Source organism: Vairimorpha necatrix, chromosome 1 (genome assembly GCF_036630325.1).
Source record: "Vairimorpha necatrix chromosome 1, complete sequence".
Classification (NCBI taxonomy): Eukaryota; Fungi; Microsporidia; family Nosematidae; genus Vairimorpha; species Vairimorpha necatrix.
Window position 1 is genome coordinate 701,690 of NC_088816.1, and position 24,698 is coordinate 726,387.

At 28.3% G+C, this 24,698-nt stretch overlaps 5 protein-coding genes across 5 annotated transcripts; 2 read left to right on the forward strand and 3 right to left on the reverse strand.

Moving 5' to 3' along the window:
- Positions 1-4: 4 nt before the first annotated feature.
- VNE69_01076 (Ste12-like transcription factor) lies at positions 5-916 on the forward strand (the record flags this gene model as incomplete). Its single annotated transcript, XM_065472210.1, has 1 exon — positions 5-916. The coding sequence occupies one exon, from the start codon at positions 5-7 to the stop codon at positions 914-916; it is 912 nt and encodes a 303-aa protein (XP_065328282.1).
- A 313-nt stretch (positions 917-1,229) lies between these two features.
- VNE69_01077 (kinesin-like protein KIF22) lies at positions 1,230-2,816 on the reverse strand (the record flags this gene model as incomplete). The annotated part of the gene is made up of 1 exon (XM_065472211.1): positions 1,230-2,816. The coding sequence occupies one exon, from the start codon at positions 2,814-2,816 to the stop codon at positions 1,230-1,232; it is 1,587 nt and encodes a 528-aa protein (XP_065328283.1).
- A 1,565-nt stretch (positions 2,817-4,381) lies between these two features.
- VNE69_01078 (uncharacterized protein) lies at positions 4,382-4,789 on the forward strand (the record flags this gene model as incomplete). Its single annotated transcript, XM_065472212.1, has 1 exon — positions 4,382-4,789. One exon carries the CDS (start codon positions 4,382-4,384, stop codon positions 4,787-4,789), a length of 408 nt encoding a protein of 135 aa, XP_065328284.1.
- A 201-nt stretch (positions 4,790-4,990) lies between these two features.
- VNE69_01079 (structural maintenance of chromosomes protein 5 (SMC5)) lies at positions 4,991-8,206 on the reverse strand (the record flags this gene model as incomplete). Its single annotated transcript, XM_065472213.1, has 1 exon — positions 4,991-8,206. One exon carries the CDS (start codon positions 8,204-8,206, stop codon positions 4,991-4,993), a length of 3,216 nt encoding a protein of 1,071 aa, XP_065328285.1.
- Positions 8,207-21,688: 13,482 nt separating this feature from the next.
- On the reverse strand, positions 21,689-22,411 carry VNE69_01080 (uncharacterized protein; the record flags this gene model as incomplete). The annotated part of the gene is made up of 1 exon (XM_065472214.1): positions 21,689-22,411. One exon carries the CDS (start codon positions 22,409-22,411, stop codon positions 21,689-21,691), a length of 723 nt encoding a protein of 240 aa, XP_065328286.1.
- Positions 22,412-24,698: the final 2,287 nt, after the last annotated feature.

Sequence of the window (24,698 nt, forward strand, 5' to 3'; positions counted from 1 at the left end):
CAATATGTTAAACAAAGACAAAGAGTTATTCGATTTTTTATCAAATGCTCCTAAAGAATTCAGAGAAGGAGAACAGATTAAAAAGTATCAAATGAAGAATGGTGATTTCATACATTGTGTTTTATGGAATATGCATTTTTACTTAACAGGCACAGACATAGTAAAAATTTTATTGTATAGGTTTCAAACTTCAGGGAGACAACTTTCAAACCTTAAGAAGTTTGAAGAAGGAATTTTTAGTGATTTAAGGAATTTGAAACCTGGTATTGATGCTACTCTTGAAGGACCCAGAAGTGAATTTTTGGAATTTTTATATAAAAATGGGTGTATTAGGACTCAGAAGAAGCAGAAAGTTTTTTACTGGTACAGTGTGCCACACGATGCGCTTTTCTGTGATGCAATGGAAAGAGACATGAGAAGAGAGACACAAATGATTTCTTACAATAAATATGTGAATAGTTCAGGAAGAATGACACCATCTCCGAATTTTAATATGTTAAGAACTAATAGTACGAATACCCATTTCCCCCGTATGGAATCAAATAATAATCATTTTTTCAAGGAGCCAGTTCGTTCTTTTGATATTAATAATACTAATAAGTATTTCCCAGATTATTTACGACACACACCTACTGCTCCTGTACGAGTTTATCCTGAATATGATGATTATGATCAAGATGCGTTTTATATGGGAGTTCCTAATAAGTTGACTATGGATTTTTATGTTAATAATCACAAACAAGTTTCACCATCAGACATTTCTAAGACTCATAAAACCAAATCTCTGTCTATTGATGATTTTGATTTTTTAAGAGAGCGAATTGAGTCGAGATCTAAAACAGAGTCTGAGAATAAGGTAAAAAAGAGTAAGAATATTAGTGCAGGAGATAATAAAGATATCTTTACAAGATTTTAGGAAGAGAATTAATAATGATTAATAAAATATATTCACATTAAAAAAGACTTAATTTTTTTTAATATAAATAAACTTGATTATATTAATTTTTTATAATATAAATAAACTTTATTATATTAGTTTTTTTTAATATAATTAAACTTGATTATATTAGTTTTTTTTAATATAAATATACTTGATTATATTAGTTTTCTATAATATAAAAATCTATAAAGATAGTTATATTTTTTTATAATTAAATTTTATTTTACAAAGTTACCTTACTTGTTGTTTACATTCTATAAATTTTTTTTTTAATATAAAAAACTTTTCTTTACAAATCTATAGATGCTAATATTGATGATATTACTTTCTCTGTAAATATTAATTTTAAATCATCCAAATTTTCAAAAAAGTTCCCACTATTTATAAAATCCACTACACTTTGGGCTCTTTTATCTCCCACACTTTTTATTTTTTTTATTTGTAAAAAGTTCCCACTATTTAAAATGTCAAGTAGTTCTCTTTTTGTTATTTTTATTTTTATAATTTTTTTCTTTTTCATTTTTTCTGTAATTTCTTCTATTTTTTCTTGTATTTTTTCATTATCTTTTATTTTTTTTAGAGTTTTGTAGTCGTCTAGTGCTTTTTTTAAGTTTCCGTCTTTTTCGTATTTTTCTGCTCGTTTTAGAAATGCCTTGTAACTTTTTTCCTGTGTATTTGGAGTTAGAAGTATTTCTGGTTTATCGTAGAATGATGATTTTATAATGAAAGTTGAATCTTCTTTGATTTTTTTATTCGTCTTATTTGTTTTATTCGTCTTAAACGTCTTATTTGTTTTATCTTTTAGAATAGAATCTTCTCTATTTATTTTATAAGAGCCTTCTCTATTTATTTGATAAGAACCTTCTCTTATATTAGTCAGAGATCTTTGTTGTTCTCTTATATTAGTCAGAGATCTTTGTTGTTCTCTTATATTAGTCAGAGATTTTAAGTCGTACCTTTGTTGTTCTCTATTTTGTATATTCGTTCCTTTGTTTATTATTTTTCTACTTTTACTCGCAAATTTTAATGTGCTTATTGTCTCTTCTAAATATTCATATTCGTCTATTATATTCGCTATTATGTAACACACACTTTGTCCCCCTAAACTATCTTGTAATAATCTTGTCAATTTACTATCTCTATAAGGTATTCTTATATTCTTATTTAATATTGAGTTTACTACTTGTCCCAGTACAAATAAGCTTCTATTTATATTATTTGATTCTACCATCCTCATTCCTTCATTTCCTGTTTTTCTATTATTTTCTGATCCTGCTAGATCTATTAAATATAATTTTGTATTTCTTAATATTATTTGTAAAATTGAGTGACTTCTACTACTTGTCTTGTTTAATTTTGTCTCTGCTGTTTTTCTATTTAAATTTCCAATTTTAAAGTTTTCTTTAAATTCTGCATAATTTTTTATTTCTTTTTTTTTTAAATTTGAAATGACGATTTTTCCTTCATTTTCTCTTATGACGACTTCTTTAGTTTCTAAAAGATCGAAGATCTTTTCATTATAAATTTCCATATAAGACATTTGGAAAATGTCTTGTTTTAAAATATCTTTGACAATATTGAAGACTAGTCCTGGATCTTTATCAGTTCCTATCATAGTGTGAGTTTTCCCTGCTCCTGTGTTCCCATAGCAGAATATTGTGGTATTAAAACCTTCTCTAAATTTATTTAGAGAAGGTTTAATATTATTAAATATATTCTGTTGAGTACTAGTATGAGAGAAGACACCATCAAAAGTGTACTCAGATTCCTGATTATTCTGAGTTATAATTTTGACAGTTTTCTCTGAGTGTATAAAACTTTCCATATTTGATCTAATTCTTATAAAAGCCTTTATTGGGATTTTACTAGACAACATTAAGGGCATGAAAAACTGCATAAATTTAATGATGTATAAAACTGCATAAAATTGCATAAATTTAATAATGTATAAATTTAATTAAACTGCATAAAGTAATAAGACATTTGGAGCTTTTTCACTTTATGCCCCCCCCTACATATATAAATACAAATTTTTAAAAAATATCCCTTTTTTTAGAAAATCAAAATGGAAAAAAAAGGAGGAGAAAAAAAAAAATTAAAAAAAGTACTTAAAAATAATCTAATATACAAAAATAAATAGATGAATCATATCAATTTTATTATACAAATATAAATTTAACTCTATATGTCATCATACGGTCCAAATTTTTTACTTACTATTTTAATTATCATAAATAATAATAAGTAATGAAACAATACAATAAATTCATTTATTTGAACTTATTACAACGATATATAAATTAAAATGACGATGTAGTTTTCTTTGTAGCAATTTTAAAAAATTTAATTTTAGTGCCCCCTTTTTATGCTTACTAACGAAGAAATAAATAAAACATACGAAGAAATTATTTATAAACTTCTTCAAGTAAAATGTTTCAAATGCGGGAAAGAAGTTAGGAGGAGACAGCAAAGGGGTTACAATGTCAGATGCATTGGTAAAAAGTGCAAAAAAGAGAGGAGCCTTTTTGCAAATACCATATTTGCAAAAACCCATTTGGATCATATACTTATGTTAAAGATCCTGAACCTCTGGCTCACAAAAATCCCTCCTCTACTAATCGCCAAGTTGTTATATATTTCCCCATGTGTTGTATCGAGGTGCCTAAAACAGTTTTGTTTGGACGAGGCTTACCATAAATACATGGAAAGTGCAAGAGAGACACTGGGCGGTAAGGATACAATCGTAGAAGTAGACGAAAGCAAATTTGGAAAACGTAAATACAACGTTGGACACAAAGTAGACGGTGTGTGGGTTTTTGGGATGGTCGAACGGACTAAAGAAAGAAAAATTTTGTTAATTCCTGTACCTAATAGAACTAAAAATATTCTATTAAATCTTATTGCCACATTTATTAATAATCAATCTACTGTTTATTCTGATATGTGGAAAGGATATTCAAAAATGAACCAGATAATGGCAAGCCACATAACTGTTAACCATAGCAAATGGTTTAAAGATCCCATTACGGGTGTGCACACTAACACCATAGAAGGGAATTGGTCAGCTATAAAACGCCAAACGCCGATAAGATGTAGAACTACTTGTTTAATATATCCCTATTTGTTAAGATTTATGTTGCTTAGAAACTTTAAAGACAATTATTTTGATGTTTTAATAAATTTATTATTTTAAGTATTTCTCCTCCTTTTTTTTTCCATTTTGATTTTCTAAAAAAAGGGATATTTTTTAAAAATTTGTATTTATATATGTAGGGGGGGGCATAAAGTGAAAATTGGCCAGACATTTTAATAATGTATAAATTTAAACTAGATAAAACTGCATAAATTTAATGAAACTGCATAAAGTAATAAGACATATTTTATATTAAAACTATATTAATGAAATAAAACATATTTTTTTTTTATTGAGATTTGCCCATCATGACAAGGGAAAAGAAAGAAGATGACACTGAGAAGATTAAAACAATGTTATTACTAGAAAATAAGAAGAATGAGATCTTGAAGATATTTGAGTCAAATCTGAGGGAAGTCTTCTCTCAGATCCCTGAGAAGATGCTCTGTCTCCCCATTTTGTCTCTACAGGATTCTATCCTGGCAGATTACCACGGGGAAGATATAAATTTAGTAGACTCCTTTAAGAAGACCAAGAGGGAGTCGACTGTCTCCATTACATACGGGGAAGAATACACTTATGATGGGAATATATTCAAGGACTCTAAGGGGAGAGTGAAAAATGACTCACTTGATCAAGATCTTAAGGAAATATTAAAGAAAGTCAAGAAACTAGCAGACCGAAAAGGAAGGGACTTAAGTTTATTTATGCAGTGAACTCATTTAAATAAGCTTAAAAATATTATATTTCTTATATAATATTTTATATTATATTTTATAATCTTGTTTATAATTCTTATCTTCTTTTAATCTAACTTATATATTTTAATCTAACATATTTAAATCTTACATATTTTAATCTTACCTTAGATATCTTATAAATATTTAGATATCTTATAAATTTTATATTGTCAATTGTCAATTCTGAAATATTCGCTTGGTTTCATCACTCTGATCTGAAAATAATATTATTATCTTCATATTCTTACTATACTTCAATCCGTCTACTAACTTGGGAGATATTATAAAAAACTGTGTCTCCTCTTCTCTCTCACATATATCAAATAATATCTCCAATATAATCTTCTCATTAATCTTATCCATCCCTTGATTTATCTCATCTACTAATCTAAAAGGACTTGTGTCTACTAATTGTAAAGCTAATAAATACAAAATTGTAGAAACAGACTTCTCTCCTCCACTTTGTCTAAATGAACTTAATTTCTCTAATTTCTCATTATTTCTAAACTTCACTAAAATATTAAGTCGCCATTCTTTACATTTCTTACTTTTAAAATCAAATTCTAATCTTCCTTCACATCCTAATTTATAAAATAAATTTATAAATTCTTTATTGATTTTTTCTATTAAAAAATAAATTTCTTCTTCTATTTTGTTCTTTTTATTTTCTATATGAAATTTATAACTTATCTTGTCTTTTTGTATCTTCTCTATATTTTTATATAAGAAATCTAAAGATTTCTTATTTTCTTCATATTCATTTTTTATATTTTCATCTACTGTATAAAATTGTAACTGTGTCTTCTCTAAATTTATTAAATTCTTTAAATCTTCTAATTTATCTGGTAAATTTATCATTTCTTCTTTAGTATACTGAGTATTCTTTAAGAAATCTTTCTTATTTTTTATTTCTAATTTTAATTTCTCTTTTATATTTTCATGTTCTAAAATATTGGATTTTATAATTTCATTTTGTCTTTCTATTAAATTTCTACTATTAAATAATCCTTGTAATTTACTTGTTTCAGACTTTGTTTGTTTATAAACAAATTGTATCTTTTGAAATCTTAAAAGATACGAAGTATCTTTCAAAATTAGAGAAATTTTCATATTTAATTTCTCTAATTCTTTATTTATAAATTTCTTCTTTTTAATTATTTCTTGTTCTTTTATATTATCTTCTTCATTTTCTAATTTCTTAAGTTCATTTTTCATAGATTTAATTTGTTCTAAAATTAATTTATAATTATTTATATTCTTCTTAATCTTTATTATCTGATTATTATGTTCTTTACTTAATTCATAATATTTCTTTAATTCATAATCTATCTTATCAGATTTAATATGTAAATCTTTTAAATCAATATTTAAAATTCTTCTTTTTTCATTACATTCTAATAATTTCTTATTTATTTCACTTGTATCAATTTTAGAAGAAAATAAATTCTTAGAAATTATTGGTGCACAAATTATTACTGAATCTTTGGAATTATATTTACTTCTTCTAATTTCTAAATATTTCCCATTTACTGCTATTCTTTTAAAAGATGTATTTTCAAATATAAATTTATCATTTATATTCTTTTTAGTAATTGGAATATTTTGTAAATGACAACTAGACATTAAGAAATTTTTAATTTCTTGTCTAGTTTCTATAAAATCTATTACTAATCCTTCAAATCCTAAATTTCTAACTTGTTCTTTTGTATATTGAAAATTTGGTACATTTTTTATATCTTCTACAATATTAATTCCTAATTTCATTTCATCTTTTAAAATTTTACTCATTTTTTCAAAATCTATGCTATTTTTACAAATAAAAGATGTCAATGCATGAAAACTTAGAAAAATTTCAATTTCTTGCATAAACTTTTCATCAGAAATGGAAATTAATAAAAATGGTGGTTCAATAATTTCATCTTTAAAAATCGACTTATTTGATCTTAACCAAATTACTGCTTTATAAGTGTCACTAGAAAACTTCTTTAATAATTCAAGTCTTCTTTCTTCATCTTCAGAAAATTTCCTTTTTTTCTCTTCTAATTCATCAACTTCTTTTTTTATATCAAAACATTTTTGATCAATTTCTAATCTTTTATTTTTCAATTTATACTTTTGATCTTCTAATTCGTTTATTTTGACTTTGTTGTATTTAACAAACAAATTGTCAAGATTTTTAGCATTAAAAATATTTCTTTCAAAATCGTCATCTAAATTATTATTATTATAATTTGAATTATTATTTATATAATTTGAATTATTATAATCTAAATTATTATTATTAATATAATTTAAATTATTCATATAATTTGTATTGTCTGTTATAAAATATTCCTTTTTTTCAATTATATTTTGTTTTATCTTTTCTAATTCTTCTTTATTACTCTCAATTTTCTGTTTTAAATTTTCAATATCAATTTTCTTTTGTTCTTTATTTTTTTCTAAATGTTCTAAATCAATATCTAATAATCCTAAATTCTCATTATTAAAATTATATTCTTTTATTACAGATTTAATTTTTTGATCAAATTTATCTAAATCTTCTATTAATTTATTTAATTCTAAATTTTTCGGATTATTTTCAATATTTTCTATTTCTAAATTTATATTTTCTATTTCTTTATTTGATTCATTTAAATTCTTCTGTAATAATTTTATTGAATTTTCAAGTCTTTTATAATCTTTTACAATTTCTTCATATTCTAAATAAATCTTTTTATTTTCCATTTTATCAACTTTTAATAATTTCTCATCTCTTTCTTTAATTTTCTCTACATCGACATTTATTTTTTTTACAATTTTTTCTTTTTCTTCAATTTGTTTTTTTAATGCATTTTCTTTGGAAATTTCACTATTTATTTTTGATTCAACTTCGTTTATGCATTTTATATTTTCTATTAATTCATTTTCTTTTAAATTTAAAAGTGTCGAATTAAGAAGTTCTTCATTACTCATTTTACAAAATTCTGAAACTTTTTCTTGTGGCAAATATTGACATAAATTATTTATGTCAATATTTAATTTAGAAATGAAATTTTCATAAATTCCTTTTTTTACTAATTCGTCATTTAAATACCAAAAATTATTAGCGATAGAAATTCCTCTTCCTAATTTTATGATTTTATTATTGTAAAATATTTCTGCTTCGATTTTACAATCATGTTCTCCAAATCTAATGTATTCTTTTAGATTTTTAGATTTTCCTATGGTCTTTGGAGAGCCGCCAAAGATAAGAGAAATGGCATTACTTATGGTGGATTTACCAGAACCATTGGGACCAATAATGAAATTTAAAGATGGAGAAAATGAGAAAACTGAAGATTTAAAAGTCTGAAAATTCTTCAGAGATAGGGAAATTATATTTCCATTTTTAAAATTTCTACTTTGGACCATTTGGGGTACAAGAAAAGAAAACTTATCTTGAAAATTTTATAAAAATTTTTTATGTCTTGAAAATATAAATGGAGTGCACTTTTATGGAAAAGAAACAAAGATAACCTATTTTTAATTTTTATTTTTGCATAGAGAAGAAATTAAAAAGAAAAAAAAAATATCATTTTTAAAAAAGACACTTTTAAGCAACATATCAATAGTATAATCTCTTTAAAAACAATTATAAAATTCAATGAGGAAAATTTGAGGCATTTTTAAGCATTAAATTTTAATATTCTCAGCATTTTTTCTTAAAGATAAAAAAAACAACTCTGACCACATTTTAGAACTGAGTTTAAAAACTTGGCTTTTTTAATCATAATTTACAGATGTATATTTGGCATAACATAAATCAAATTTACATATTATAAAAACAAAAAAAGAGGTGTAAAAAATACATCAAATTTTTTTTTATAAATAGCATAATGATAATCTATATCTGAGGAACAGTATAAAGTGTGTTATATTATCACTCTTGCTCTATATCGACTAAGTATTATACCTATTAATATAATATTTAATGCCTTGTTGTTTTGTCAAAAAAATCAAAATTTTTTTTACTAATAAACATTTAACTACGATGCAAATGTGAATAGACAAAACAATAATGAAATAAAACATAATACAAGCATATCTTAAGATTTAGAGGGCTTTATTTTTTAAAAAATAAAGTCAAGAAAACGTCGAGGAATAAAAAAAATAAAAATCATTTAGATTTTTTATTTTAATAAAAAGTAAATATACATCAATCATATAGTTCAATAAATGCTCATATGGATATTTTCTTGCGATTACGGAAACTTTTTATAATTTATTTCGACATAAAGTAAATTACTTTATTTGTATGAATATAACATAAATATAAATACTCAGTTATAAAAAGAAGTTTTTAACAAAAATAATAGCAGTATTGGACTAGTCAATATTACTTGTTCAAATTTTTTTTAAAGTTCAGACAAATTCATAATTCAAATTAAATAATATCAATTACACGTTTGCTCTGTGTTAATGCCAATAAGTTCATTGAAAAAAATTAAAATCCTTTCCGTGTTTGATTTCTTATCTCAGTGGATTAAACGATGTAAAATAATATATTCTTAATCGATAAACATATCTCGCTTTTGACAAAAAAATTATTAGAAAATATTTAAAACCACATTTCACGTAAGAAAGCAAAATTTACAATTTTCATTTTTTTAAGTGTCAAAGTTCTTTGATTGTGCTATATTGATTTTAATACAGATGAAACAAGATCTCTTTCTTCTCATATTTAATCATGTTTCGTTGATAGTTAAGTTAAATATCCAAAAATATTAAATCTTAAACGGTCAACAGATTGAAATTATGCAAAGAAGTGTGGTTGTACTTCTTCCCTGATATGTTTCTAATAGCATTTTACTTCATTAAAAATTATATTATTTTGTAATTATTTTTATTTTATCTTAAGATAAAATATTCTGTATGACCGATTTTGTGCTTAAAGCTTTTTAAAGAAATAATATGTCTCTTTATAATAGTTTCGTAAAAATCTCTTCTTCTTCAAAGAACCTTGTCACTTATAAGATTTAATGTAATTATTTTAGATCACTATTAAATGTTTTGAGTTAATGACTATCGACTGAAAGATTCACTTATATAAATTAAGATCTCATTACACTACATTATAAACTTGAGTGAATCACGGATTTAACTTATGTAATTTCATTAAGAAACTTTTCTTTAATCTACACATTACAGCATTATCAGCACAGAACAACACATATATCTAACTTTGTGGTACACAGAACTATCTATTGCGTATAAAAAAGCATTCTTGCGACTCAAAAACATGTAATTTGCTACCAGAGATTATTAACTTAAACTAGCAGTTCTGATAGCGGCTTAGTTTATATATTTGCAGAATTTCATATCTTTAAGAAATTCTAGAACTATATCAAACTTGCACATAGGCACCAGGCCATCAGATGTAAATTTTATGGCAAATGCCTTTTAACGTAACCTATAAATTCTTTCAAGCTAGACAATATGTCGGGAAGACCTAAAATAGCGATGCTAACTTACACTTCTAGCCGATTCCCAAATCTTAACAACGAAACTTACCCGCAAATAATTTTTGACAATTGATGTCAAACTTACCTTTTTATATTTAATATTTTGGCGCCAAAAGAGTTGTCTAAGCGAAAATATGCATAAATATGACGGCTTTTGCAGTTAAACAATACATATTCTTTGTTAAAATACAATACAATACTAATTTATGATGCATATTTTTAAGAAAATAATTTTTTCTTTAAATACAACAAAAATACAAAATATATACCTACTGTTAATATGTTTATTGTTATTCTCCATAAAAATTAGGGGTTACATATAAAATATTTAAAATTATCAACATCCCCCTCTACAAAATTGGCTCATCAACTAAAAGCTTTAACTGAGAAGCGTGTCTTTTTATTTTCTTTTTTCCTATCTTGATTATAAACGCATTATTTTTTAAAGCTTTATAAACACATCCTCGAACCTTAAACTTAGGGCTACCTTTTCCTCTATTTCCTTCTTGTCTGATTAGCACAACCTCCCCTGGTCTAAAAAAATGTTCTTGCTCACCTTTTCCATTCTTTTTATTGTATTTTATTATATTTTCCATTTGAATCTGTCTTAGTTTGTCTTGTACATTTAACAAGGTTGCTTCTTGGGGTGTCATTAAGATTCCAGTATGAAACGTGTTGTTGTAAATCTCTATAGCTCTTTTTAACTTCGTTTTTAAAAAACTGTCTTCCTTATTCTTAAATATTAGATCTTGTAGTGTCCTATTAAATCTCTCTACTCTACCATTGGATTGGTGATGGTAGGGAGATGTATAATGTAACTCAATATTATGATGCTTACAAAAGTTGACGACCTTTGAACTTAAATTTTCTTTTGACTGATCTAATATAAGTGTTTTTATCTTGACCTTTTCGTTGACATCTTCTATAAAACTTACTACCTTTTCATCGTTTCTTGAACTAAGAACTTTTGCAAAACCTTCTCTAGTAAAATAATCAATTGCTGATATGATATATTGCTTTCCTATTGGGCCTATTATATCCACCGCAACCTTTTCTCCTCTTTCGAATGCCGTAACAAAAATAAACTTTTTTTTTTATGTTAATATGTTTATTGTTATTCTCCATAAAAATTAGGGGTTACATATAAAATATTTAAAATTATCAACACCTACAAATGAAGAGATTTCCCTTGTTTGTAAATAAAGTTATCAGTATTGAGCCTACAATATGTAGCAGAAATGCGCCAGTTAGCTGGCAGTTAATGATCTGATAACACTTACGATTTCATAAACCGAATAACTTTTTTATGAATAATAAATTGAGGATAGTTCAGTATAGTACAGGATTTAAGTTCCAAGATTGTATGTTCTTCCTTGATATAAATGTTTTTTTGCATAAATATGGATAAGTCATTAATGTTTATGCGATAATTCCTTTAGTATCATTTTTTCTGACAAATATTAATTTGATCGTCGAATATGTATTTTTGAATGTGAAATTGTGATGTATATGACTATATTACAAGGCATATGTTAGAAATATCACCCTTCACATATTTTCAAAGGCGCATCGCGTGTCTTACTCTGATTTTCATTATGAGTCATATAGACAAACCAACAAATAAAAGTTGCATGTTTCGTAATTCAAGAGAAAGTACGCTGATGTATTTTATTGTTGAAACAATACGTAAATTAAAAATATATTATAAATGAAGTTCGTACTAAAGGATACGATACATACGCGATAAATATGGATTTTAAGAGAAATAACTATATCATCAAACAAAAATTACAATAATTATAATTACACTAAATCTACTTAGAGAATTCTTATAAAATGCGCTTACTCCTACGAATTCACCACAGAAATTAATGTAGAATTCGTCTACCAACTGCTGGTTCTAGGAAAATTCACCGACCATCAATTCACCGAAAATCAATTCACCGACCAACAAATTCACCGACAACAAATTCACCGACTACAAATTCACCGACTACAAATTCACCGACAACAAATTCACCGACAACAAATTCACCGCAAAATTGAAATATGTATTTTTTATGGGTATATTTATGATATACATATTTAATTTAAATTTTTTTTTGTATGGATCATAAATATTGTGCAATATAGCATTTGAATATTACTATATTTATATAACTAAATAAATTAAAAAATAGAAAAAGTATCAAAATGTTCATTAAAAATTAATCTGAAAAGAAAGATTATTAAACAACGCGACAACAATTCCTCAAAATTATGACATATAATGTACTAGTATACTTGTAACACTAATGTTTTTACATTGCATTTATGTGTAATGTTCTATCTAGACATATTGTAATAAAGTCTCATCCAATTCGATACCAAAGTGCAATGAAGGTATCCTAGGCACAATTGGTAAGGCGCAGGTTTGCGAAGAAAGATCTATACTTTACTTAAAATGGCACAACTCTTTTTAAATATTTTAACATTTTAATTCTGAACCCCTAATTTCAATAATGCAGATCGAATATTTACTCTCAGAAAAGGGGAAGAAAAAATTAATTTTAGAAGGTCATCTTTTCTTTAAAGAAAAAGATGTTTGGGAACTATCCAAAATATATTGGAAATGTGATACTATCAAAAGTACAAGTGCAAGTGTAGAGTGATTACAATGTCTAATGGGGAAATTAAAGTGTTTGGCGAACACAACCATTCGGGAGATGCTGCTAAAGTCGAAGCCGATAAAATATATGCTAATGTTCGAGCTTTGGCGTAAAGCTCTAGAGAAGCGCCACAATCTATTATATCAGATTGTTTATCTCTATGCAGCCATGCTGCAGCTCCAAAATTGCCATCGATTGACAATATGAAGCGTAGCGTTCGGAATATTCGACAAATTGCAGAAACTAGCCCCGCACTCCCAAATTCGCGGCAAGAAATTACATTCACAGACGAATTCAAAGAAACGACAAGAGGGGAACCCTTTTTGCTATATGATTCTGGACCAGATGAAAACAGAATTTTTATTTTTTCGACGACTCACAATTTACGGCTTTGGCAGATAGTCAACACTGGTACGCAGATGGCACCTTTAAAACCGTACAATTATTATTTCATCAACTGTACACAATTCACGGGCTAAAACAAAGTGCTTCTATCTCCTTGGTCTTCGCTTTATTGCCAATTAAATTAGAGCAAACGTATTTTAAATTTCTTTGCACTTTAAAAGAGTTGGAACCATCATTAAATCGCAATCCATAACTGTAGATTTTGAAAAAGCCATGATGAATGCTATTTCAGTACAGTTTCCTGGTGCAAGTGTAAAAGGATGCTTTTTTCATTTCTCACAGTGCATTTTTCGAGCCGTTCAAAATCATGGACTCAAACTACTGTACAATACAGATCCAGAATTTGCACAGCAAATAAGATCGCTGGCCGCCATAGCATTTGTACCTTTCAATTTTGTTGTTGAAGTTTTTGAAGAATTGTCTGACAGAATACTGCCCATCGAAGCTCTGCCCGTCTTAGATTATTTTGAAGATACTTGGATTGGCCGCCCAAACCGACGACAGCGTCGAGCCCCGAAATTTGCATCAGAGATATGGAATATGTACATCAGAACAATAGATGGTCTACCGAGGACTAACAACTCGGTCGAAGGTTGGCATCGTGGGTTCGAGTCGCAAGCTGGTGGTACTCACCTGAATATTTGGAAGTTTATCAATTGCTTAAAAAAGGAACAATTTCTAAATGAAGTTCGAATAGAACAATTTCTGTCTGGTTTTAATGCTCCTACGTCTAAAAAAAAATATCGCGATTGTAGAATGAGACTTCTAAATATAGTGTCCAATTTTAATCGAGAAAATATTATAGGATATATTCGTGCCATTGCCCATAATCTGACACATTAAAAAAAAATTATTAGATTTTTATGTTTTCTATTATTTTTGACGCAATCCAGAGGAGCTACCTCTGGACAAATATAGTTCTATTAAATTATACGTTTTATTTATTTGATTAAAGCCTCGTTGGGCATCCGTAATGGGATACTGGTCCCTGGCTCTGAGGCCCTTCCTTGGTCGTGGATTCCAAGGGTATTGATCTTTGTCTTGTCTCATAATTTTGTGTGGGGGTCAGGGCAAAAAGGAAATAAATATTTGATTTTTGGAATAGACCGGTCGAATGGTCTATTTTCCAAAAAGGGAAAATTGATAAAATAAAAAGAAATAATTTGTTGTATTTATAATACCACATTCTACCCCCTCTAAAGTTTAATGTTCTTGACATGTATCCACTCAGAGATTCCATTAACCTTTACCCATTTTCCTTTGGATCCTAATTGCGTTACCTTTCTCTTTCTTAAGTACTTCCGGTCTAACTTCGTAGCTGTCAAATTCCTTACATATACTTCGTCGCCTAGCCTGAATTTGGGAGTAGTTAATGTTTTTTTCATATTACGCATTTGTATTGCTCTTTCTAGTGGATCATAGTATTCTTTCCCATTTAACGCAGCATTGGGGGAACATCCTATTGATCTATTATAGTTATTATTGATCACCCATTCGCACATATCAATGGCTGTGATTATATTTTCGCCTTTCATTATAGACAGTATGAATGTTATAGTGCGGTTTACTGACTCTGATATACCATTTGAACTTGGGGTATATGTTGGAACGCGTAAGTGCTTTATGTCCACTTCGTTTAAATATTGTTCAACTTGTTTGCTTGTATACTGCTTTCCGTTATCTGATATTAGTATTGTAGGTTTAGATTTTGTTAATTCAGTCCAATTGCTGATTGCGCTTATAATCTCTTCTCCTCTTATTTTATATGCTAAATATAGTTTCGTGTATCGTGTCTTTATGTCTGTTACTGTAATAATAAATCCTTTATTATGCTTACCCGCGTCCTTAAATTTCTCTAAATTAAATGGACCATATATGTCCGAGCTAATTCTTTCAAGATTGTTTTCAGCTGACATATGGGCTCCTACCTCTCTTTTGACATAAGTTACTTTGTAAGTTTTGCATTTTCGACAATCATTTACTATTTGTTTGATCCTATGGAATAGATGTGGAACATAAAAAAAATTCTTTAGGTTATTATACATTGTTGTTATTCCTCTATGGCCTTGTTCATGATGTATTTTATATAACCAGTGTTTTACTTTATTTGGTTTCATAAAAATTTTTCCGTCTTTATTCATTTTTATCCTTTGATTTTTGTCCTTTATCATTGCATCTTTGACCATTTTTATGTATCCATCTTCATTGTTTTTGATAATTGTGAAGCATCTCGATAAACTATCTGCAATTACATTTTCTTTACCTTCTATGTGTATTAATTTATGGTTAAATTCATTAATGATTAACTTCCAACGACACATTCTTGAGGTTTCTAGTTTCACGTTGTTTAAGCAATTTTTACTGTCTGTTCTGACTTCTACAAAATTTCCTTGCAAGATGCCTTTAAAGTGTATGAGTGATAAAAGGATTCCAAGATATTCCTTTTCTACAATACTATAATTTAGTTCAACCTTTCCAAATTTTTTACTAAAATATCCAATTGGACCATCCTCTTGGTAAAGTACACTACCTATCCCCATATCAGAAGCATCACATTCTAAGGTGAATGACTTTGTGTAATCTGGGCAGATTAATCTCGCTCTATTTTTAATAAATTCGCTTATGTCCTTAATAATGTTCTTAACATGCTGAGTCGATTCTATTTTTGCTCCTTGCTGCAGCATGTTTGTTAATGGGAGTAATTTTGTAGACAAATTTGGTAGGAATTTTCTATACCATCCAATCGTCCCTAATAGTTTTTGGACATCTCTTTTAGTTTTTAGTCTTCTCTCTAATATTTCTTTAGGAATCAATTTGTTCGCTGGAAACACACCGTCAGCATTTATTGTATTTCCTAGTACCGTGATTTCATCTTTCATAAAGTTACTTTTTTCAAAGTTTATTTTTACATTTTTCTCTTTGAGTTTGTTCAAAACATTTACTATTAATTTGTTGTGTTCTTCCTTGGTTTCTGAGAATAATACAATATCATCTGTCAAGTGACAGATCTCCAGTGGTCCTAAGATTACCCTGGAGACTAGAGAATACTATTCTATAAGTATTCTCCTCCTTTACCAAACTATGTTTATGGGGGGAAAATGTACAATATTTTCCCGCCTATAAATATAAAAGAAAATCATACCCTTGGGGTATGAAGATGAAGAACAATAAAAATTATAGTTTAAAACATTCTTCTCGGACTGATGGGAAACCATCAGTCCACAATGGTGGTAACGGTGAAGAGGATTTGAACGATCACTTTAATAGTCTCATCACGCACATGAAAAAAATATGTCTGAGCAATAGGTGGACAGAATTTAACGGCGAAACTTTAAAACAAGCCGAAGATTTTTTAACTCAGTTCCGCGAAATTGAGGATGTGTATACGCAAGATAAAACGCTAGATATTGCCAAATCTAAACTTAAAGGCAAGGCGTTAACATGGTTCAAAGCGTTCGAGGGTGATGAAATTACAGACTATGATTCATTCAAAACCCAGTTTAAAAAAAAGTATTTAAAAGAGAAACTAACAGAAGATATAGCAGATAGGTTCATGCATCTATATGTGGAAGGTCCAAAGGAAAGCGACATTTTAAGTTACGCTTATGACCTCAAAAGATATGCAAAAGGAAACCCTGAATATTTTGCCAGATCAAAGATTTCTATAGGAAGGAACTCCCCTGATAAGTTGAAGGAGCCTATTAAAGAAACGAAAGATTGGTTGGAATTGCTGGAATTAGTTGAGAACAAACAAACTCTTATAAATTATCATTTAAACAAAAAGAAAACATTTAGTAGAAAACCATCTTATGAAGCTATCTCACGAGAAAAAAAAGATAATAAAATTTGTGGAGAAAAAGCAGAACAAGTAAATTCTGCCATGCTTTTAAGGATAGGAGAAATGAAATCGACTACTAAACTACAAGATATCCGCCCGAGGATAAATCTATATTCGGGAACGATAAAATTTTCCGCTCTTATTGATACCGGATCTCAAGTGAATCTCATTAGTAAAACAATGATTCAAAAACTGAAATTAAAACCAACAAAAGAAACTCTTACGGTTGAAGGAATAGGGGGCCAGTTCAAATCAGGAGGAAAAATACAGGTCTTTATAAAGAGGCCCAAGATCAAGAAAAATGAAATGATCGAGGCTTACGTAATAGATAAATTACCGGAAGACTTTATAATTGGCATAGTAGATGCCAAGAAACTAAATCTACTCAAAAGGTTTGATAAAATAGATGGCGCTATAACAACGAAATCTGTCTGCACAACGGGAAAAATATCCGAAACACATCTAACAGACATTGTAAAAGAAAATTACTTTCAAGAAGGAAAAGAAAAAAGTAATAAACTTGCCATAGTACATTCGAAGGCTTTCCATATTAAAGACCAAAACTTAAGCTTTAGTAGTAGCAATGTTATAGATGAGCTAAAGTATTGTCCGGAATCTAAGTGCATCCAACATAGGAGACCATTAGGTCAAAGGGAAGCGATAAGAGTCAAGCCCAAAGTGCTTTTGAGTAAAATTGGAAAGGAAGAAACTGTATCGACGTTTACTCTCCCGGTCGCTCCAATCAAAGCATCTTTCAGTGACATGGTAATTTGTAATGACAAGGGAAAACTTAACAGAAGTAAAAAAAAAGAGTTTTACCCACATCCTTTAATACAAAAATTACATGATCCACCCGTATTGACAAACTTTGAATTGAAGTTAAAATACCTACAGCTAAATACCTGGGGGAAAGGCAGAGAACATATACCTCACAAAAAAAGGAGGAAAAAAATTTATAGGGGCAGTATGCTGCCGGAGCTTATAAATAGACAATTTAGATCTATTAAAATGATAAATGGATGGCGGAAAGACTCCGACGAAAAAGAAATGCTTCGTTATACATCTATCGCTTACTCGCGGAAGAAACCAAGAAATGAAAAGGAAAAAGTTAAAGACAATGTGAAATTAAGTGTTCATAGAGTTCGGGACGTAGTACGAAAGCGAAAACCACCGATAAGCATTCAGAAGAAAGGAATTGACAAAATGAAAAAGTCATATACTATTCCTACGGTTGGAATAGAGGGAGTCTATAAAGTATATAGCCTAAATAATGACGCATTCGCTATTAACTGGAAGTACTTGAAGACGCGTCAACAAATGGTAACCTAGGAGCCTTTAAAGAAGGGGGGAGTGTCAAGTGACAGATCTCCAGTGGTCCTAAGATTACCCTGGAGACTAGAGAATACTATTCTATAAGTATTCTCCTCCTTTACCAAACTATGTTTATGGGGGGAAAATGTACAATATTTTCCCGCCTATAAATATAAAAGAAAATCATACCCTTGGGGTATGAAGATGAAGAACAATAAAAATTATAGTTTAAAACATTCTTCTCGGACTGATGGGAAACCATCAGTCCACATCATCTATGTACACAAAGCAGTTATCCACTTCGTGTAATATTTCAGTGATGTATCTTTGGAAAATTTTTGGACCCGGTTTAATGCCAAAGGGTATTCGTTTGTATCGGTATTGGGCTCCCATAATCATAAATGATGTCAAGTCTCTGCTTTCTTGCTGGATTTTAATCTGGTTGAATCCGTTCTTAAAATCTATTTGAGAAAAGTACTTATTTCTTCCCATCCTTAGTATACAGTCATCTATTTTTGGTATTGAAAAAATGTCATCTTCGATGTGATCATTTATCTCTTTAAAATTTATGACCAGTCTTAATTCACCAGTTTTCTTTTCGATAAAATATCCTGGGCTTGCGAAAGTTGCTCTAGACTTCTCTATAATATCTTCATCAAGTAATCTTTTAACCTCTTTTCTTGCTCTTTCATAATATTTGAAAGCTATATTGTAGAATTTATGTCGCGTGATATTCAACTTCTTTATAACCGTAAATCGAGCTTCATCCATTTTCATAGAGTAAAATTTATCATTTAGTTTCTTATAATTTTCAAGGTGTGAAATATAAATTTCCTTCGAAGGAGACACATAAAGTAAATTGTTAAATCGTTCATTTAACATCTCATCCGTGTTTGGTATCGCGTCCATAAAGGGAATTTCTTCATTGTTGATAACAAGTGATTGGTTAGCAAAATCAATTGTAGCTTTATTCTTCCTTAGCCATTCAGATCCTAGTAGTAAATCGACGGGGCAATTTTTAATAATATAGAATTCAATATCCATGATAATATTTGGAGACAACCTTATTCGTATTCTAGCTTTAGTGTTAATCATTCTTTCATCTCCATTTCCAAATATAGTAGTGAAGGGCTGACACGGTTCAGCTATATGATCATTCATGTTGACCACTTGTTCACTCACAAAATTCAAGTGTGAACCTGTATCGATTAACAATAAGTAATTATTTGAGTCTAATATTCCTATTATTTTTACTTCTTTCTGATTACTTGTTGTTCCTAGCTGAATAACCATATTATTTCTTTTTGTTTTTTCTTCAAAATGTATCGTTTTATCTTTAGTATCTTTGAGATTGTTCCGAAGTCTACAATCTCTTGTATTGTGCGAAAAGCTCTTGTGCACACTACAATAAGGATTTCTTGATTTGCAAATTTTGCTTGTTTCATTAGGTACATATCCATTCTCGTTTCGTCTTCCTATTTGAGAAATAATAGTTGATTCTAAAGTCTTTAGATAAGCAATAACGTCTGAAGTGGTCCGCGTATTAACCTCATTTTTGCAAAGTTCCATCTCAGTTTGTTTACCTAGTCCTCTAAAAAATACTTCTGAAAATTTTCTCTCAGCTTCTTGCTTAGTTAAATTATTTGAGAAACTGTAGGCATCTAACTTTTGGGAAATATTCTTCACATAATCTTCCAGATATATGTGGTTGCACTGCCTAACATCTTCGAGCTCCTGTGCAATTCTAAATCTCATGTTTCTAGGATAGGCAATTTCTAGTAATGCCGCTCTTAAATTTAAGTATGATTTACTATACTTGGCGTTTAAAAAGTGATCGCCAACTAACATGGTCCCATATATTCTTCCCATCTGCTCATCATTCCAGCCATTGGCCTCTGCTAGATTCTCAAATTTCTGTAGCTCCACCATTGAAATTTCTGATGGTTTTTTAATAATTTTTATTTTTTCTTTACTTATCACATCTGTTCCAGTGATCTTCATGTCGAATTCTCTGTATTCGAACATGGAATTTCTATCTTCGTAATTACTATTTAATTCGTCTTTGAATTCAAAATGACGCAATCCAGAGGAGCTACCTCTGGACAAATATAGTTCTATTAAATTATACGTTTTATTTATTTGATTAAAGCCTCGTTGGGCATCCGTAATGGGATACTGGTCCCTGGCTCTGAGGCCCTTCCTTGGTCGTGGATTCCAAGGGTATTGATCTTTGTCTTGTCTCATAATTTTGTGTGGGGGTCAGGGCAAAAAGGAAATAAATATTTGATTTTTGGAATAGACCGGTCGAATGGTCTATTTTCCAAAAAGGGAAAATTGATAAAATAAAAAGAAATAATTTGTGGTATTTATAATACCACAATTTTAAATTAGTTTTTTATGTTTATGATCATTTTGATACTTTTTCTATTTTTTAATTTATTTAGTGATATAAATATAGTAATATTCAAATGCTATATTGCACAATATTTATGATCCATACAAAAAAAAATTTAAATTAAATATGTATATCATAAATATACCCTTAAAAAATACATATTTCAATTTTTCGGTGAATTTGTAGTCGGTGAATTTGTAGTCGGTGAATTTGTAGTCGGTGAATTTGTAGTCGGTGAATTTGTAGTCGGTGAATTTGTAGTCGGTGAATTTGTTGTCGGCGAATTTGTTGTCGGTGAATTTGTTGGTCGGTGAATTGATTTTCGGTGAATTGATTTTCGGTGAATTGCTGTCGGTGAATTGATGTCGGTGAATTGATGGTCAGTGAATTCTCCATACACCAACTGCTATGTTGATTCTATGGCTTTTAAACTGCATATGCGATCTATTGTGGTCTTTAAATCTATGATTAAAGATACGAAAAGTACAATAAAGCCGATTTTAAAAGTACAAAACCATCTTTTCTCTTTTATTTTTAAAAAAAACCAATATCCAAAAATTGATGATTTTTACATTACATCATTTAAATTTTTTTCAATAGCTAATTATCTAGAAAAAATTAAGTATTATTCCTATTATAAATAAAATTTCACATAATTATTTCTCAAATAATCTTAGATTCGTTTATTGAATACCAGAGAATAATAATGATGGAAAAAAAAGAGATAATATTTTATGTTGACTTACAATATAACTTAAAAATTTAGACCAACAGCAGTAATAAAAATTTTATTTATTACCATACAGATGCTAAAAAGTACGCTATTAAAGGAATTGTAAAATAAATAAAGTGCAAGGTTCTTTTATGCGGCCATTTAGGTGTTATTTCCTCATTTTCATCAAACAAGGCCGAAAAATTGAATTTTCGGAAATAACAACAGCGCATATAATAAATGAGTAGTTGATAATCAGTTTTTTTAAAAATTTGTTCAACCTGCAAATTGTTTACTTTATTCATCACTATATGACAATAGTTTTTGAAGATTCTTTTTAACATATTCAAATCAATTTTTATGATATTATAATCAACACGCATGAGCTCTTCATGTATTAACTTAGTCTTCTTAGCGAAAGAATATACCAAATTATAAACAGCCAATTGCTTGCCAGTACGTGCTTTTTCATCGCAGTTTTCATATAAAGCATTCATAAATAAGTCAAATTGTATGTCTTCTCTATTAATTTCATATTCTTCTTGGTTAGGTTCTTTTGGCCAACTAAGCTGACTTTTTAGGGGAAATGTCGTTTTTTCTAACAATGCGTCAAATAATATCTTTAAGCTTTTTTTTTCATGATCCATATTATTTATTTTACAGTTATGCAGTTTTTCATCTTGGGATTGTACTTTAGTAAGTTGATCAACATTCATTGTTTCTTGAGTCAATATCCCAGTATAATTCTTAACGGTAGCTTTTATTTTCTGTATATTTAGAATGAATAATACCATAATTAAAAACATCTTATGGGGTTGAAATTATTTTTTTTATTTATAACAAAAAAAAACTAGCTTAAGCTTTAACGTTTTGAAAACGAGATATATGTAATCGCGAATTGAATCGACAATTTGTTTAACCATTTTTTTAGAAAATTATTGTTCGGATTTTAATTTAACAACAATAAAAATTAAATTTTAGAAAAACTCAAATTAATGTGATATAAAATGCTCTAAAAATTCAGAATGATGACTTTATTTATTTTAAAAATATTTTTAAATCTTTTGATCGAAATCTTTGATTTTAATTAACTGTGGAAGATTTTGATAAATTAAAAATGATCCTAACGACATTTAGGAACTGAGTTTTAAAAAAATATAAATCTAAATTTTTTCTTTTATATACGCAATTAAAATTATCAAATTCTACCATTAAATCTATATTTGTTGTTACTTTACAAAAAAAACATTAAACACTTCGTTAAAAATACATAAAACAGATAAGGAAAAAATTGAATGAATAAATATAAAGAGATATCATATGAGTTTAGATTTGAACTTTTTCTGCTCAACATAGCGAACACAAATGAAGAAGAGCAACAAGTCAGACAAGAGTTCAGGGGAGCTGAAAATTATTCAAAGAAGCTAAGAGAGTTGAAGCGATTTAAAGAATTCGGGGAGAAGCAAAAGAAGTGCACTTAAGCAGTCGTCAAAACAAGCAAGTATTGAACTGCAGGATCAAATTTTCGAATAATTTTGGAGTACGGAAGATTGGGAGGATATTAATGATGAAATTTGAAAATTAGTCTAAGAGGAGGAAGAGAAGGAAAACAAATAAAAGATAATGAAGAAAGAACTGGAAGATAGGGTAGAGATGATGAAAGAAAAAATAAGAAGGGAGATATTAGGAGCAATGATCAGAAGAGTGGCAGTATCAGGAAGAAATTTTTAATATGAAAAATTGAAAGAAAACCATTGTTTCATATGTAGAAGAATTAAACATATAGCTGGAAGTTGTATGGAGCATAAAGAAATACAGGAAGAGGATGATTGAAATAAGAGTTTAAAATTTTTTGTATATGTAATATAGTAAAATGAAAATTTTGGAATTAAATGACTTTAAATTTAGAATCGTAGTAGAGGCAAAAAGAGAAAACACAAAAAACAATTTTTATGTGGGAAATACAAAACAAAATGAAGAAAAAAATATTAATAATCTTAAAAATTGGAAGGAAAATTTATAGAAATATTAGGAAAAGACGAGAAGAAAATAATTTGCTTAGCAGAAGGAAAACATTCTAGTTTTATAAAACAACGAGTAAAGAGTAATTAAAAGGAGACAACATTCCTATAATCTACGTGAATTGTTAGAAAATTAGGAGGCGAGGTACCACAGTACCCCACATTTGAGGGTGTTTACTTTATTTTTTCGAACCCCAAAAACGAAGTGCAAAATAAAGGAGGAGCAGGAAGGGGACAAAAATTACTAAGCACTTATGATATTAAAAATAACAAATAAATACATGCTTTTATTCAAAATTTAATTTTAAATTTAGTTATAATAATCATTTATTGTGTTGTATCTTTTTTGCCCTTCTTATTTTTTCCATTTTTTTTTAATTGTTGGTTTATTATAAAAGTAGATTTTCTTCAAAAATCTACTTTTATAATAAACCAACAATTAAAATTATAAATATTATTTATATAAGAAAATTTAAATAAATGTTCAACGATCTATACAGATTGTTAAATCAAAAAATTTAATTTAAAATATGTTAAGTTATTTAGAATTATATAGTTTTATGGTTATATTCTTTTTTTAAATTAAATTTCGTATACAAATATATAATTATTTGGTATTTTTACTGTTTAAAGATGCAAGTACTTTGAGTGCTAATGATTGCTTCTCCTTTATTTTGCACTTTGTTTTTGGGGTTCGAAAAAATAAAGTGAACACCCTTGGAGGGGGGCGTGTTGGTCCCCAATTCTAATAAATCAGAAGGGTAAAAAATGCTTGTTAATTTATATAAGTGTAAAAACTTGTATTAAAATATGATTCTGTACATAAATATATATTTATTTGTTATTTTTAATATCATAAGTGCTTAGTAATTTTTGTCCCCTTCCTGCTCCTCCTTTATTTTGCACTTCGTTTTTGGGGTTCGAAAAAATAAAGTAAACACCCTCAAATGTGGGGTACTGTGGTATCTTTCACCCGAAAATTATATAAATTTATTAGAAAATAGAGGAATTATCAGAACAACAAAGAGTGGGGGGAGGCCCATTAAGGGCTATGAAAACCTAAATAAAGATG